An 18461-nucleotide genomic window follows, 5' to 3' on the forward strand; every position below is an offset into this window, starting at 1 on the left:
TGGAGCGAGACACAGCGATCGGAACTTTCGTTCCCACCTAAGGTTGTCACTGCCGCCGTCGCCAGTCGCGTAAAGTCGTGGCCGAGCCGTAAGGTTCATAGTACTAGATCTAAGATCCCGTTTTCTAAGGGGACCTTGCATTTTGGAGACAAAGCAAACCGCTTGGAACAGGTGTTCCTGGGGGTGATCTGAGCTAATTTCACCCGGTTGCCGAGAGGTCCCCCCAGCAGGTGGGCAGGGGAGGGGGAGGGAAAAGTGCCTCCGGCGCGCCTCACTCTAAATTTTATATCTGCATACATCTAGCAACTATATCAAGTTTGGTGTCTTTTTCGTATAATTTGAGGATGGAGAATTCATTTCTGTGACTAAACTTTCACTCACCCATACAAAAAAATCGAGAAATTCAAAATTCAAAAAAAATCTTTACACTTTTTTTTTTAAATCCTCTACATAATTAAAACTATGAGGATCTGCTCTAAAAAAAAAATACATGTGAATAGCCCAGTTATTCTACTATATAGAATAATAAACTTATCAACCATTTTTAACTAATAATTGTATTTAAAAAAATGTTTTGTGTCGCACGGCGGACCGTGCTGAAGTAGGTATACCTACACGCATTTAGTTTAGACACGCATTTACTTCAAAACATTATTCAGCATAACGCAAGTAGGTACAGAAAGTAAATATTTAAAACAATATAGGAATTTACAATAAGTACGATATAACTGAATATTGGATTATCCTATGCAGAATGAGTTGTCTACCTACTGGATAGTTTCACGACAGATCAATTTTTTATTTAGTTATTGTGACCTTTTATCTTCTACGTCTTTTGAGATACTTATCTATGTATACATAAAAATTATACTAAATTTGCGTGTAGTGTAGGTATCTAAACGGAGGTGAATGCGGTGCAGTGCAGCGGCGCTCGCGCTCAGGGACCGTTGGTATTAGTTCCCAACATCTTTATTTAACTTCCGTTAACTTGAATCTTTTCCGCCGTCTCACTATCTGAAGGTTGTCTGGAAGAGATCGCTATTTAGCGATAAGTCCGCCTGTTGTTACCTACATTTTTGTACCTGTTCATACTTTTGTAACATTTCTTTTGTAGTGTGCAATAAAGCATTTTATTATTATTCACTTTATTTATCTTTCATCTTAAGTTAGGTTTTTTATAATATGAATATAAAAGTAAAATATAAAAACACTTACAAAACAATAAAAAATACATATAAACACATTATAAAAAACCTAACCTAGGGTGCCGCCAGCAGCGGGGCAAATCCCAAGCTGCCGGTCGTCAGGGCCGCAGAGAGAGGAACTGGCGGACTATCCGCGCCGTTTCCAAGATCACCGCCTTCTGCATCTGGCGCCTTCTGGCCCTTGATCCAACCACCTAGCGAGAGTCTCTCAAGATGTTGGTCGAGACTCTTCGCTATTAGACCGTTCACTGAAACGACTATCGGGACAATGATCGTCGAATCAACATCCCACATGGCGGTTATCTCGTGAGCCAAGTACTTACTGGACTTGTCCTTCTCGGCCTTCACGAGATTCTCATCATGGGGGATGGTGATGTCAACGAGCACGGCCCGACATTGCGATCGATCTATTATCACAATGTCAGGCTTATTGGCTACAATAGTCCTGTCAGTGATGATAGATCGATCCCAATAGAGCGTGGCACGACCATTCTCGACAACAGGCGCAGGTAAATACTTGTAGTATGGTACTTCGCGGTCCACAAGACCATATAGAAGAGCAAGTTGCTGGTGAATAATCCTGGCTACGAGCTTGCACAGATTATGTCTGTGCAAGTACTCGCCGTTAGCAAGATGAGAACAACCGGAAATGATATGCCTGAGTGACTCTCCGGGACGGCGGCATGCCCCACAAATGTCGACCGTACCGTCCTTCAGGATATATTTCCGATAGTTGTTCGTCATCATTATTTCGTCCGCAATTGCACAGGCAAAACCCTCGGTTTCTCCGAAGAGGTCCCCGAATCGTAACCAGTTCACCGACCCGAGCAGGTCCACATCGGGTCCCGTGAGGGCCTTGTAGAACCGCCCGTGTAGCACCTTACTCTCCCATGCCGCCTTGCGATCTGCAGTACTTAGTACCACAGGTTTGCGCCAGTTCTCGTCTGCCAAGGAGAGCGGCGTGAGGTTCCTGTCTACTGCCACCACAACACGATGCATCCCACACTCGTTGTTAAGGAAATAATTCCTGAGATTGTACACCTGGCGGTTGTGGAGATCCTTGGCGTTTAGGAAGCCTCGGCCTCCACACTTCCGTGGGATGTACAATCTCATAACTGACGAGCGTGGGTGTAGCATGCGATGCATGGTGAGCAGTGATCGGACCCTCCGATCTAGGGCTTCCAGTTCGGTCTGAGTCCACCTTAGTATGCCAAAGGAGTATGTAAGTAGGGGCATTACCCAGGCGTTGAAGGCACGCACTTTGTTGCCTCCTGACAAAAGACTGTTAAGGACTTTTGTGAGCCGACTGAAAAAGCGCTCCTTCACCGACCGTCTAATACCCACGTCCTCAATACCCAGAAACTGTGACATACCAAGGTATTTATAGGTTTCTGATTCAGAGATAGATCTGAAAGCCATTGTCTCAGAGAGTTGTAAATTTGTTGAATTTACAACCCTCCCCCGCTCTACATGTATAACCGCACATTTATCGACACCAAACTCCATGTTGATGGCACTACTGAAGACTTCGGTAGTTTTCAGTAGGTCCAACAAGTCTTGACTATTTTGTGCAAATAATTTGAGGTCATCCATGTACAAAAGGTGAGAAATGACTTCACCCTCTCTCCGTAGCCGGCAACCTAGTCCCAAATCTTTCAGCAGGGTGAGGTTCATTAGGAGATTCAGAGCTAGGCAGAACCACAGGGGACTCAGACTATCACCCTGAAAGATTCCTCGCTCAATCCTTATAAAATCCTGCGGGCCAGAGCGGTCATCCCCGCCTCCTGGTTGACGAAGGACTGTGGTCCACTGCCTCATATACGCGCTTAGGAAGGCTCTCAAAGCTGCATCAACTTTATACAGCTCTAAGTCCCTCCCCAGCCATGAATGAGGCACCGAATCATAGGCCTTCTTATAGTCAATCCAAGCGGCTGAGAGGGCCCCCTTGTTCCGCCGGATTTGTTGGCATATGGTCATGTCTATGAGGAGGAGCTCTTTAGTACCACGGGACCCAACCCTACATCCATTTTGAGCGGAAGCCAAAATATTGTTTGCGACAATGTGCGCATTGATTTTTGCTCTCAAAATGGATGTAAGGAGCTTGTAGAGTGTAGGCAAGCATGTGATGGGTCTGTAGTTTTTTGCTTCCGTGGTACTACCGGACTTGAAGAGCAGGAAGGTGACACCAGTTGTTAAGGAAGGTGGGAGAGAACCAAGCTCGAGGGCTTGTTGGAATTGTGCTGCCACTTATTATTATTATTTATATATTTCATTTATATTTGCATATATATCACGTCCAGAAGTAATATATTAATGTAATCTACAAAAAGAAGCATAATAACTTATAAGAAACCATCAAAACATACTTAAAAATCCTAAAAGCTGCATACTGCTCTTACAATGCAGGTACGCCGCGCGACATAAATTTTTTTTTTACAGAGTTATAAAAGAAAAATGATTGAGAAGTTTACTATTCTATATATAAGGATAACTAGGCTATTGACAGGTATTTTTTTTGTAGAGCAAATCCTCGTAGTTTTAATTTTGTAGAGGATTTTTTAAAAAAAAAGGGTAAAGTTTTTTTTTTAATTTTGAATTTCTCAATTTTTTTTGTATGGGTGAGTGAAAGTTTAGTCACAGAAATGAATTCTCCATCCTCGAATTATACGAAAAAGACACCAAACTTGATATAGTTGCTAGATGTATGCAGATATAAAATTTAGAGTGATGCGCGCCGGAGGCACTTTTGCCCCCCCTCCCCTGCCCACCTGCTGGGGGGGACCTCTCGGCAACCGGGGTAAATCAGCTCAGATCACCCCCAGGAACACCTGTTCCAAGCGGTTTGCTTTGTCTCCAAAATGCAAGGTGGTGGACCTTAGATCTCTTGCTATCACGATGACGCGCCGCGCCGCGGACGTTCAAAGCGTACCTTTCACGCGAATAGAAAATGAAAATGTACATAGGTACCTAAGTACCTACTAATGCGAGTAGTTTCCACTCTATTTTTAATGTGAAGTGTTCCATAATTACTATAATACTTGTGTATTTACCTCGTATAGTCATGTATCCTACTAATTGTGACCTTCATATCAGTGTCCACTTGTACTGTTTTAGCGAGGTCTGCGTCGATAGTGATCTCGCGTATAAAGGAAGGCTGTACGCGCTCGCGTGCGTTGTGGTTGAGCGTGTAGTGCTGAAGCGCGTTCAACTGTAGAAGTGAGTCGAGGAATGATTCCCAGCGACCCGTCCAGGTCACGAGGCCGTCCGTGATGGACGCGTTTGCTTCGCGTATGCCCCGAAATTCGTCTCTGTGGATTACCGTTCATCATCATCATCATCAACAACATGTGGATTAACGTTAAGGTAAATCCGAAGTAAATACCTACATACTTACGTATTACAGGGTGCTTGGTACATCGTCTGCCAAATTAAAACGGCAGATAGGTTGAGTCATTTGCTATATCCCCTCATGCCTAGAAAAATGCCCACGGTTTTCTCACTACTGTGCACGTAACAATTTGATATTTACGGAAAACTGGCGTAGAGCTGAAAAAAAAAACATGCGCAATTTTTTTTCTACGCATTAGAAGATAGCAAATTATTCAACCTATCTGCCATTTTAATTTGGCAAACGATGTACCAAACACCCCGAATAACATTAACGTTGTATGGAAACATATTAAATAACTTTTCGAATTTGTCGTATCACTTAGACTAAGTATAACTTAAGAACTCACCGGTACATGTGGCCTTTCTCATTCAAAATTTGATAAATTTCCTTCGTTCCAAATTTAATGTCTTCCTTTGAATCTTGTTCACTATCAGTCATATTTGATAGAACAGTTTTCTTCAACCTGATGTAACCTGAAGCCACTTTTGTGATACCGTCGTCAATCTAATAAAAAACAATTCGAATAGGTATTATCAGATTATTAGAAAAATAAATCAAAAGGACAATAACTGCTGGGGACCATCGAGTGCACCTTTTGGCCGAAGGGTGTCGTGTTTCAGACTGCATTACTCCCTCAAATGTCAGCAATATGTTGCTGCCCGGATTTTTGACATTTGCAGCAATAATGCAGTCGGCGGTAATGTAGTTTTTGGCGAACCGCTAGTTCTCAGTTCGGGCACAGAATAAATAATAGTACCTACTAGGTATGAAGATTCACTCTCTAACAAAACGCATCTATTACGACAGATGACCGCTAGGTGGCGCAAGCGCGAGCAGGCGTCCGTTCCGTAGCGGTGCGCGGCAACTACTACGGCTAGACACCAACATTGGTGTGGGCCGCATGTACTTGTAGGTACTGTACGACGCGACGAAATCGCGGAGTGAGTCACGCCATGCGGAGTGACCGGAGCAAATTACAATACTAAAGCCCTTGCTACACGGTCGCCGACAAGCCTTCAGACCGCGTGGCCTTGGTACGTCCCGGACCAACAAAATTTGACCAAAACTGACCAAGGTCAGACCAAGGTCAGACGGTTAGAAGGCTTGTCGGCGACCGTGTAGCACAAGGGCTTAAAGAACAAAAGGTCACCTCAAAGCGGCCGGTCCCACGATGCAGTGCAACGGTGAGGCGCAGCAGTCGCGAGTCGTGCAGTATAGGCTGCGAGTAGAGCTCCACCTGGTCGAATGTGACGGACGCCACTCGGCGAGGAGCGCCCGCCACCATTGCCAGCGTGTCCCATGCGCACACTAGCGCAGCGGCGAACGGGAACACCGTTTTGCCTGTCGAACGTTCAGTTTTTTTAAATATATTCTAAAGATTTCCGTGAATTTCGGTTGTTCGGAATGTACATGTCGGGAATCGTGGGCATATCATACTATCGCAAGCACATCAGCACGTTGAATCGTAGATGACGAGGGCTTTCAATGAAATACGTTATTCAACTCACAGTCTTTACTGAATAAGACTGATTACAAATCATAGCACACGTTACACTTCTTGTCCAAAGCAAACCAGTGGATTAGACCCAGGAACCGCCACAGACGTCATCTTCCCCCATTCGTTCTCATTTGAAGATTGATTAACAACATAACTTCAACTGGATTTCATTTGTTTTGACAGCGCACTCTATGACGCCTTGGCGGAACTGCGTCGAACGGCACTCAGGTGAACGTAACACCCTAGTTTGCTCTATTTGTCAAAGATAATGCGATAGATTGAAGGCGATAGATGGCACACTTCAGCCGTTCTCCGACATACATATTTCAGAATATATTAATAAATAATATTTACCTCCCACCCGATTTCCTCGTAGATAAGCATACTCGTCATCATGTAGGGTTATCTTGAAAGTGCAAGTTGCTGCCGAACTCCTTACTGCACTGGCATACTGCGCCAAATGCCTAAAGATTGAAAAGTGAATTAGGTACCTATACTAATAGGTATAAGGTTTTACTTTATTTATCACTCGAGTAGGACAAAATTTACATTACCCTATAACCACTCAATTAATTAGGTACCTATAGTCCAAAAGCTAAAAGCTCCAAAATTCCAAAATTATGTCGAATAACTTAGTAAGGTCGGTATCGGTGGAACTATCGGAAGATCGGCGCTGGAAATCGCCCGCGACATGCTGAGATAGAAGATTTGCCTATGAAGCCGACGGTTTCGGGTTCAAATACCGGTAAGGGCATTTAGTTGTATGAACACAGATATTTGTTCGTGAGTCATGGGTGTTTTCTATGTATGTATATGTATATAACCTAGTACCTATAGTACAAGCTTTGCTTAGTTTGGGGCTAGGTTGATCTGTGTAAGATGTCCTAAATTGATTGGCCTATTATGCCTTCTCTTAATCAATGGAGTCTTCTTACCATTTCTCCTGGTGAACCCATTCCACTAAAGGAGACAGGTGAGGAGTGCCCGTGGAGACAGGGAACTCCATTTTTGGATACAAGTGACGTATGTCCGGATAATATCCTTCCATGAATAACCTGAAAAATATAAGCATACACACAATTAAACGAGAAAATGTTCAAATTGATCTGCGTACGGTCTTATTACCTTAACAATAAAGGTCTGCTGAGATAATTTTGAACATCTAGTTGGCTTATACGCACTTATTATTGTGAAATCCTTAGTGTTGAATTAGATTTGTAAAACAATCCAATATTATTATGGAATAATAACATCAATAAATTGCTCAGATGCGTAAACTCTTGGTCACAATGTACTGTTGTGTGCTTGACCGTACAATCTATATTTATGTTGTTGTTGTTATAGTCCTATAAATCAATGTAATTTAGAAGTAAGAATTTTTCTAAGAGTTCTTACTCAGAACTTACTCGAATTTAACTGTATGTATTGTTGTGTGTGTTGTTGTTGTTGTACTGTGTGTGTGTGTGTTGTGACTTTTTAGGGTTCCGTACCCAAAGGGTCAAAACGGGACCCTATTACTAAGACTCCGCTGTCCGTCCGTCCGTCCGTCCGTCTGTCACCAGGCTGTATCTCACGAACCGTGATAGCTAGACAGTTGAAATTTTCACAGATGATGTATTTCTGTTGCCGCTATAACAACAAATACTAAAAACAGAATAAAATAAAGATTTAAGTGGGGCTCCCATACAACAAACGTGATTTTTGACCGAAGTTAAGCAACGTCGGGCGGGGTCAGTACTTGGATGGGTGACCGTTTTTTTGCTTTTTTTTTGCTTGTTTTGCTCTATTTTTTGTTGATGGTGCGGAACCTTCCGTGCGCGAGTCCGACTCGCACTTGGCCGGCTTTTCTGTAACTTACTGTCCTATTGCTTCGAGCAGCATGCGCGCGTTGTCTGGGTGCTTGCGCCGCGTGAGGGGCACGTGTGCGCAGGTCGGCATGGCGCGCTTGAGGATGGCCTGCAGCAGCCCGTGCGGGGCCACCTCCACCAGCACCGCGTCGCGAGGGATCAGCTGCGATGTCTCTTCGAAGAGCACCGAGTTCTGTGACAACCGAAGGTATGAGCTGTGGGCACAGACAAGACATCCTCCAGACTGAGCATAGTAGCGCTACCCCCTCTGCCACAAATATACGGTAGTTTTACTCCATTTTCGAGTCAAAGTGTCTTTGTGTGACGTCCGTGTCTTTGAACCAATCATGGCACGGGACTCGCTCACCTCGTCCCGCACCCCAGTATTTTTGGTAGCATCGCTTTCATGAAATAATTGCTCTAAACTCCGTCTAGAGGATTCCTAGTCTATGGCTGTGGGTATGGTATCAATATTTCTTCATATTAATATGGACCGGGGCCCCGTAGACAACATGAAAATCGTATGGAAGAGTGATAGAAAGACACAAAGCGATTCGATGGCGAAGCGATAGCATTGTCACCTTGGCTAGGCCGCCTGACCTGCTAGCATGAGTTGCGTTCTCGCGAGCGACTTCATACATCTAGCGCGACGTCAAGTATGGTCTCGCGCGCTAGAACGCTACTCATGCTAGACCGTCAGAGCAGTAACCATCGACAGTGATATTTTAAGACATGTAGTCACGTAACCGCTTCTCCGATAAAAACGTAGTACCCATTCTCCTCTCTAAATATTAATTTTAAAATTTTATTGCGTAGGTTTGTGTACCACAGCTATGTTAACCACAGCTATGCAAACAAGGTGGAAAATGGAGACTACTTTTGGTTTGAAAAAGGTCGCGTAGCTATCCTCTACAATTTCAGAAGCTACAATTTCAGAAACGTAGAGGACTTAAAGTGAAAAATTAAAAAGATTTAGAAAAATTAAGTAAAAAAATAACTAGGCTAGGAATTTGTCATCTACATTGATAATAGCATCAAATTAATAATCGCAGGGGTACCTGTCCCATATATAGTAAATAGTATTTACCAGAAGGTTGTTAGTATGGTACTCAGCCGAGGAATACTTGGTCATCTCTTCGCCCCATCGCTCCTGCGGCACCGAGGTCGACACCCAGCGCTCGCTGCGGAGTCTCGGAGTCTTGATTACTTCTTTCAAGTATTTTAGAAGTCCTGGTCCTGTAATAGGTATTAATTCCATCAAAATATTGTTGCCATACAACTTTTTTTTAATAAACTGTAAGGAATCGAACGGTAAGTAGGTAGGTACCATTATTTTTTCCTTTTTGGAAGTTTGAAAAAAACTTCAATTTAGCAACTTTGAGGTCTTGTTTTTTTATTCCCTTTATATTTTTTAAGTTTCCAATTTATTGTTATAAATTGCTCATTTTTATCTATTTTAGGCATAAAATTCAACATGAGTCAACAACCCTATTGAAATGAATAGTTACCTTAGGAGTAATCGTAAATTAAAATCTTTCGCGTGAAAAATTCTATAAGCTAGCCTAGGTGGCGCACTGGACCAAAAGTGATTTGATAACGCTTTACTACCCGCGTGAAGCTAGGCCGGTTCGATAGTTAATAATATTGCTGATGAATAAATTTCAACTTCAAACTGGATTTCCAAAGGCTGTTATGTTATGTATACCGGCAGCATTATATCATTATACTTCCTTTGGACTACAATTATTTCCCTTAAATACTGCCTTAAATAAGTTTCTTCATCAGGCCTTGATTGCAGGTTGACGTCGTACGCATTTCTGCTTTCTCACACAATGTGATCGGGCTCTTAAATTCGACATGTACAACTGTCAGATTTCGCGTCATTTTCAATTCAACTGTTGAAGTACATATGAAGTTCATCAAGTGCGGATAGTTCATTTGGTACAACCAATAATTTAACAAAAAACAAGTTTGTTTTATTATTACTTTAAGGATTATAATGGTTTGGTTTGGTTGTCACCTAACTGTGGATTGCTAATGTCAAATTTTGACTAGTAATGATTCAGAATCAAATGAAGTTCAACATGCGACGTCAAAAGTGGCATGTCGAATAAGGCCCCAGGTACGTACGCGAAACTACTGCGTCAACCGGAGAACAAGGCCTCCATATTGGGATACCCTCCTCCAATTGAGGGGGGATTTAAATCTCGGGGCAGAGGTGTAGGGTTGGAGCTGGTGTAGCTTTATTTGACGTTCATAAGCGCATTGTAATTATGCCTACTTAAATAAACTATATTTTATCTTGTATCTTTATTTTATCTTTTACATTTATATTTATCTTTTAAATGCACTAGTTACCCGCTTCGGCGATGTATCGAGAATGATACGCGATGTTGGAGCAAGGGACCTCCTTCGCGAATATTCCCTGAGCGGTCAACCGAGCGACGAACTCGGTCAAAGCATCTGCAGGTCCGGAGAGCGTGCAGGAGTCGGGCGAGTTGTGGCAGGCCACTTCGATTTCTGGTGGACACATCGTAGAGACCTAACGGGAGAGATTCCTGCTTAATTGAGCGTTTCTATTTTTTGCCATTTTTATATATTGTGACTTTTTTTGCCCCAGAGTTATTTCCTATTGTGTTACCATTTCTCCATATACTTTGTATAGCGGCAACAAAAAGGGAAGTTTGAAAAATGTATGGAAATTTTAGGACACTTTTTTTCTCCTATAAGGGTGAAAAGGGTTCGCGATCCTGACTAGAACACAAAAGTGGCAAAAAAGGTCACAATATATAAAAATGGCAAAAAATAAAAGAAACGCTCAATAAATTTGTCAGTTCTAAAGGTATGTTGGATTTTAAACAGAAATCTTGTGGAAAACTCTGACATTATTCAATGCATCAAATACATAACTCATGTTTTGTTTTCGGAGTAAGTTGCAACTAATTTGTCAACGTTGTCAAAGTTCGTTAAAATGTGCTTGTACGAGTATTGTACGCTAGGCGCCTTTGACCAACTCTAAGGGCGAGCAGTGTGTGCTTGCACCTTACCTGTTCAAACCCGATACCAACGGCGGCCATGGCGCCACGTATGAAGGGTGTTTGGATGGAGACGAGACCTCGGCTGTAGGCAGACAGAATCATCTCCTCGGCCGTTAAGCAGCCATCTGCGTAGGCGCATCCCAGCTCACCCACGCTGTGGCCTGAAATTATAGGTAAAAGCTTGTAAACCATTTCTATACATATATTTCTATAAATGTTGTAATTTTATACTCTTGCTGCGGGGCCCACAAGTCTGGTACGTAAACATAGCTATCCTTCATGAGCCAATTGTTTCATATTGATTTACGATACGTTGAGCAAGGAATGTGCGGGGTATGCCGCAGCGGATATTAGGAGCATTAGGACCCATTTTGTTAAAAAAAAAAACGAATCATACTATCGAGTCAAGAGAGACCGAGATGAGTTGTGACATCGGCGATTTTTTGTTATCTATTAACCATTTAAATAACTTACTTAGATTTTATTTAGGTATCTAATTTTCAAGCTCATGCGATTGTTTTGCACATAACTGTATACTACTTTCTACTTGAAATAACACAAATTAGAATATTTCCACAAAATTATTAGTATTCTTTCCTAATATTTACCTATAATCTTATCCGGAACCAATCCCAGTTGCAAGAGGATATCAGTCAGGCCAATTTGGACGGCAGCAATACCCACGAATGAGTGAAGAATGTTGTTGTAGATCGATTCATCTGGCGAAGTTATGATGTGGACAATATCGATGCCCTTCGGTTCCAGTGCTCGTCGACAGCTGTCCAACATAATACAAGTTAGTAGTTGCAAAGAGTGGCGCGTAAGCGACGTGCAATCCTGAGGGGCTACCGTGAAAACCGAATTTCGCAAATTGCGGGGATCTTTCTCTTTTACTCTGAAGGCGTAATTAGAGTGACAGAGAAAAATGCCGGCAATTTGCGAAATTCGGTTTTCGCGGTAGCCCTGAGGTCGCGTTCAAACCTCGGCTCCGGCAAGTTCCGAAAAACTCATTGGTACGAGCCGGGGTTTGAACCCGCGACCTCCGGATTGCAAGTCGTACGCTCTTACCGCTAGCCATGCCACCAGCATGCATATGCATGCCGAAGGCGCTCGGCTATGGAACGCGTGTAGCGCGAAGTACGTCGGGCTACGCCCGACTCATTAAGTATGAGGGCGCCATAGGCGCCCGACTTTGCACCGTGTGCCGCGCGCCACATACGTCGGGCGTAGCCCGACTCTTTTAGTATAAGGGCGCCGAAGGCACCCGGCTTTCGACCGCGTGCAGCGCGACGTACGTCATAATTTTCTATCTATAAACCAAATAGACGAGTGGAAAAAGATGGGGGGAGGCCTTTGCCCAGCAGTGGGGCACTGTGACAGTGGGCTCTGAATAATAATAATAAACCAATAGGCCTACCGTTCAATAGCAGCAGCGAAGATGGGTATGCGCATGAGCTGCGCGCCCATGCCGCTCCACTGCGAGCCCATGCCGCTGTACACGAACCACAGGGGCCGAGAGCCGCCGTCGAAGTATGCAGCCCGTTCACACAAGCTCATCGTTTTACATTCTTTGTCTGTATCTGAAAAACAATCATTTATTAGAAAGTCGTACTGCACACAATGAAGATAAGCTGGCTAGTGGCTACCTAACCGTCCTAACCGGATGTAATTATAAATCTTAGTTTAAGGAAATAAACGATTAATTGATTGATTGATTAACCTCGTGCCGCCTACTACCTATACAAAATTCTAACTAAAGATGGTTGAATCTAAATGTATAAAATAATAATAATTCAGCCTATATACGTCCCACTGCTGGGCACAGGCCTCCTCTCATGCGCGAGAGGGTTTTGGGCTATAGTCCCCACGCTAGCCCAATGCGGATTGGGGACTTAAATGTATAAAAATAGGTTTAATTTCATGTAGTGTTACCATGGTTGCCAGTCATTTGCCAGTACAATTTGACACATAGTATTCAATATAATATTTTATATTGATCGTATATAATATTTTAAAATTGTTTATTTATAACATGCAAAATAAAAATAAAACACTTACCCAAGACAGCAAATCCTTTGCCCAGATGGCCATTTATTTTCGAAGAGTGTATATTCTGGATCAGCGCCAACTCTTCAGCGTCTATAGGCCGTGACTTCAAGTCATTGATTATGTTTTGTACAGCAGAGTCCGTACGGGCCGAAAGCAACACCAATCGTGGAATAGAGCTCCGATATTTGGTCAAGTCCTGGTCAATTTAAAACAAATATAAATTGAAGAGGTTCCTGTTTGCTAAGTGGACACCTGGGGGCCGATTTTTGACTTTCGTTCGCTCGATATCGTCACTCGAAAATATGTGGAAGACAGCGATGTGCTTTTTTTAAAATACGAGCGATATAAATTGGGAAACTAGTGGTATTGATCACTTGTTTTCAATTCTATTAAATAGGTGGAGATATATTGAAGGGAGCCAAACGAAATCCAGCCACGAAATTAAAAAATCGCCACCCCTGGGACAGTATTATTATTTTATTTTATTTTTATTTTATTTATTTGGGGCATCCACAGCAATACAAAAAGTACATGATACATAGCACAATGAACAGAAAACAAAGCCAATAACAGATGTCCACAAAAATACAGCTAACATGCAACAAGTGGCAACAATATAAAAATCTTTAAGAAAAAAAGAAGGGAGAAAAAAATACATTTACACCGTATTGTTCGTTTAGTGGTTCTGGGCCCTATTTAATAAACGTTACAATTCGACAATTTTGTAAAAAAGTAACATATTTGTTATTTTTATGTACAAGTACTGTTTAATAAATCCTACAAATAAGTAAGAAGCTTACAAGTAAATAACTTACAATTATTACCATTACAAACATTGTTTAATGAACGTTTACATATGTAGAAAACACCTGTCGCTTTCAATTACAATATTGTACTTACAAAATTGCAATTGTGAAGTACAATTTACTTAAAATGTAAGTTTTTTCTACAAGTTCTTAATGAATGAGGGTAGACTTATTTGTTACTCATTAAGAAATTATTAAATTGGTTTACCTATTGAAATCATGGAGAACAACAACAAAATTACAATTTTATGTCTAATATACGAGAACAAAGATATATTATTCGGCCGGTGAGGCTTACTATTTTTAAGGATTTAAGCCATTTAAGGTTCTAGCGAAATTGGACATTCCATTGTAAGTATTAAACAACCAATTTAAATAGTATATAATAATATTCCATTAAATATTCTTTATTTAAATAGAACCCTAAATTGCTCGACAATAGCGGTACATACCTACTCGTACATCTAGGTATGTACTTATGTTGTGATTAACGTATCTTGTTCAAGATCATGCCCTATTTTTAAAAGTAAATATTCGACGGTAGTCTTGCTCACCCGAAAATTTTCGTTGAACGAAAAATCCGTTACATCAAAAGTAAAATGTATCCTTTTACGAAAAACTCGCCGATTCCGTTGAATTACTCGTACATATTCGTTATCACTATCTTCACTATTACTGTCACTACTTGTTGTTAGATAGAACCCTGTTTTTCTTATTCAGATCGTAAAGCACACTTCAAATCAAGTTTTGACACAGCATTAAACACCTGTCGTAATTATATTACAATTTACAAAATATGTAAACTTGTCAGTACAATTATGTGTTTAATAGAGTAAATTTCCATACAAAATTGTAAACAATCACCTGTAAGGTGAAAATGTTTATTAAACAGAATTATGTAAAATTGTACCTAAAATTATACAATTTTGTAAATTTTCCACTATGACAAATTTGTAACTTATAATTTTTATTAAACCGAAACATGTAGAGTTGTAACCTGTCAGGTACAATCTACAATTTACAATTTGTAATGTTTATTAAACAGGGCCCTGGTTATACCACTTATACCTTAGCGCTGTAATGTCCTCGTAGAAGCACATGTGAGTTGACGCCAGTCACCGACAGACCGTTGACGGCGACGTACGGGCCTGCGGGCTTGTGGTCGCTCAGGATCCTAATCCGACCGTCACGCAACGCCGCCACATCATCCCGCGGCTGAGTGTAGTGCAGGTTGCCTGCTAGAATACCAGTGTGGAAGCCTAGAAGAACCTGCAGAATGGTGTTAAAAATTATTAAAAAACCGGCCAAGTTAGACATTTTTTAAGATATAGAGGAAGGGAGACGGCATTCGTACTATTTCCCCTCTGCCGAAGCATGTACCATCGTTTGTTACACCTTTTAGGGTTCTAGCTAAATTGGACATTTCATAGCGTAAGTATTGGAACAACCAATTTAGGGTGCTAGCCTAAATGGCGTCACAATCCCGTGTGGTAACTGTACAACTGTACCTATGGCGGTGCGTGTTATGATTGTGACTCGTCCGTACACAAAAAAAGATCGAGGTGTGCAAGATTTGTCTTTGACGTGTGTCATTTTCTATGTATTTGTGTCCTCATTACAGATTGGATTTTGTATATAGTGAGTCAGAAGGGAGAGGCCTTTGTCCAGCAGTGGACGTCTTTCGGATGAGATGATGATGATGTCAGTAAGAAGTGCGACTGTGCACGTTTCTCCCCGTAAACAATGGTAGAATGATTTGTACGGTAAGATATCGCTTGGGCTCCTCCCTTCCGACATGTCGAAGCCGGTGTTGCTCGAAGGTTTGAACCTTGGTTGATGTGACATTAAAAAAGCTATAAAATCCTAACCTTAGTGATCGCCGCTACGCCCGACGCGGACTCGCAATATCCCACGTTTGACATGACGCTGCCGACGTAAAGGGGCTCGGTGCGACCCGGGCTAAAAACATTATCTATGGCCACTAGTTCTGCCTCGTCGGTGTCCAAGTCAGCTAAAAATAAAAACAGTTTGTAGCGGTTTGAAAAAGCTTACTTTGAAAGGTAACAAGAAACAGGAAAAATGCATAATTTGCATTATTTCGTTTTTTATAGCATTAGAAAATTTAGAAAAAAGGTAAACGTGTCCTTTTATCGAAAAACACTTGAAAAATAAGTCACGACAAATATGTAACGACTATGAATAATATACGATTATTTACATTATTTTCCTTTCATAAGTAATGGTTACTGACTTTTTAAAAAGCGTTATCATTTAAAAAACACGGCAAGATCGCGTATATAGTCTTTTTCTAATGATAAAAAAACGAACTATAGTCTATAGTGTAGTAATTAGCGCTTCACGTGCCTTTGTCAAAAATAGAGCTATAAATGTACTGTAAAACGTTGTACGATAGGTACATTTGCAAATAGTTAATTCGCAACTTGTTTTAATGTATCGGCAATCGTTTTTAATTTGCTACTTTTCGCATTTGTATCGTAATTGTAGTACTATTTCTTGAATCTTTGTCATTCTTTTTTGCATGCTTGTCTCTTTTCTTCTTTTAAACAATACTTTCGTGACACAGATATTCATTACAATTTTTTAAAAACTAATCTAATTAAAACGTAAGTACCTAACCCATTGAGTTCTAATTACTATAGACACGACATATCAAACAATTAAATTGTCGCAATCACAACCTAGATACCACGCGACCAAAACGTCGTAAGCGCCGTAAAATTCATGGCGCTTACGCGTTTAGGTCGCGAGATTCACGCTCCGCTTCCATGGTTTGATGTCAAAACGACAACAACTCATGGCGCAAAATACTGGTTCTCTGTGCCGGTTCTATACGTCACTAATAATAGTTCAATGTCCTACTCGTAAACCGATTAATTCCATAGGCATATTTTTACATAACATTAATTAGAAGAGGTAGGTATTTTTAATTTTTATTTAATGCTATGTAAAAATGTGCCGATGTGTAAATAGTAGAGGTATTTAAACTGCAATGTGACGGGTTTTGGATAAATTTAATTTACAAATGATGTGTTTTTGTTTAAATGTATAATTTTGTAGGATTACACTATCAAAAAAAATCGAAAGTCCATTGACATCAGAATGATATTTGAAAGATAATGTTAAAAATAGGGATTTTTATGAAATACAAAAATATAAAACAGGGTTACCTCCACCCGTAGGTATAGTAATATCCTATTATTTATACCTAAGCCGGTTTACTTTCGATATTGAATAAGTATTCTGCCACATTTGTAAATAAGTACCTAATTATCTTTTTTTCAAGTAGAAAAATACTGCCTCAACATTTATTTAAATATAAAGATATATTTAGTCATATTTACCTGCACCAAATCCTTCGACGTAGTCGACATCCCGTGGCGATACTTTTATTCCATCGTAAAACTCCTTTAAAAATCTTGTGATTTCTTCCGGAGTCCGCTTGAAGGTGCCAGTATTGTCGAGCGATGAATATGCTGTCTTGGCGGATACGACTTCGGCGTAAATTCTAGAATGTGTTATTAAAGAACTGTTAGACTCTGTCCGCAAAGAGAAGAGTCGTGAAATGTACCTATATGGGATTTTACATAATTGTTTTCCATCGTATTTTCTAGGTTTGTTCGTATTTGTCATGCTAGTTCAGTCAATGTCAGTACTTTTTGTACCGAGACAGTCTGAAATAGCAAGACACTTTCGTAAGTTTCCGTGAAAATACAATGGAAAATAATTTTGCACCAAATCTGTATTAAAGAATAATACACCTATCCTATGTAGAAACGACAGAAAGCCTTTCAAAGACGCCTAGATGCTAAAAAGCATCACGTCGTCATCAATCACCCGTCATAGAAAACGAAGTGTCGGACGTTTCGGCCCGGGCCCGGACCGTCCTAACGTGAGTCATCCTTTACTCCATCTCAACCGTGCTTATATTATAAGTTCATTCAAGGGCGTAGCCAGCCAGTGAACTAGGGGGTGGCGAGTTGATAGGCCTGGGGGGGGCAGAGGCCACAGAGGGGCATGCATTGTATGTAAAATTTGTCCAGGGGGGGCAGTTGCCCCCCTTTGCCTGTACATGCCTACGCCCATGAGTTCATTACAATGATTAGGTACCTAAACCAAGTGGCTTCATGGAATGTTTGAAAAATATATTTGTTACCTTAAAGCGTCTTTGGCTCTCTGTAAAAACAGTACGCTTATGGCTTCAGATTTGACGCACCCATCCGCTGCTTTGTCATACGATTTTGTTTTACCATCTTTGCATAATTTTATATTTCTGTAAAAAAAAAACAACGAAAATCAGTATAGTAATAAAATAAGTATATAGGTAAGTGGAAACTGTTCTTTTAAACTGTATGTGTAATTATTTATATGCTGTGTTTCCCTTTGCAATAAAAAAAAAGTTTTAGTCATTTAGACTGCGCGCGAACTCGTATACGATTTTAGTTACATTACGGACCATTGTTGAGGTGACATCAATTCTGTCGACCCATGAAATGACGAAATGTAAAGAAACTCGCATGCGAGTTCTCGCACCGTCTAAATGAGCCCTTTTAGAATAAGCTGTCCAGTGACATATCGCTTATTCTTAATAAGGTCCTTATTGGTGATA

General features: G+C 40.9%; 1 protein-coding gene across 1 annotated transcript in view; it reads right to left on the reverse strand.

The window, feature by feature from the left end:
• LOC134654372 (fatty acid synthase-like) overlaps positions 1–18461 on the reverse strand; it is a 38972-nt gene that overhangs the window by 17666 nt on the left and 2845 nt on the right. The window contains exons 5-20 of the mRNA XM_063509836.1: positions 18009–18125; positions 17197–17360; positions 15703–15845; positions 14903–15103; positions 13038–13224; positions 12397–12559; positions 11588–11757; positions 10989–11140; positions 10300–10483; positions 9029–9177; positions 7953–8134; positions 7030–7149; positions 6449–6558; positions 5747–5937; positions 4943–5100; positions 4288–4513 (exon numbers count right to left, since the gene is read on the reverse strand). Of these exons, the coding sequence (XP_063365906.1) occupies positions 4288–4513; positions 4943–5100; positions 5747–5937; positions 6449–6558; positions 7030–7149; positions 7953–8134; positions 9029–9177; positions 10300–10483; positions 10989–11140; positions 11588–11757; positions 12397–12559; positions 13038–13224; positions 14903–15103; positions 15703–15845; positions 17197–17360; positions 18009–18125 (2617 nt within the window). The remainder of the gene's footprint in view (positions 1–4287; positions 4514–4942; positions 5101–5746; positions 5938–6448; positions 6559–7029; positions 7150–7952; positions 8135–9028; positions 9178–10299; positions 10484–10988; positions 11141–11587; positions 11758–12396; positions 12560–13037; positions 13225–14902; positions 15104–15702; positions 15846–17196; positions 17361–18008; positions 18126–18461) is intronic.

The sequence above is a fragment of the Cydia amplana genome, chromosome 14 (genome assembly GCF_948474715.1).
Source record: "Cydia amplana chromosome 14, ilCydAmpl1.1, whole genome shotgun sequence".
Lineage (NCBI taxonomy): Eukaryota > Metazoa > Arthropoda > Insecta > Lepidoptera > Tortricidae > Cydia > Cydia amplana.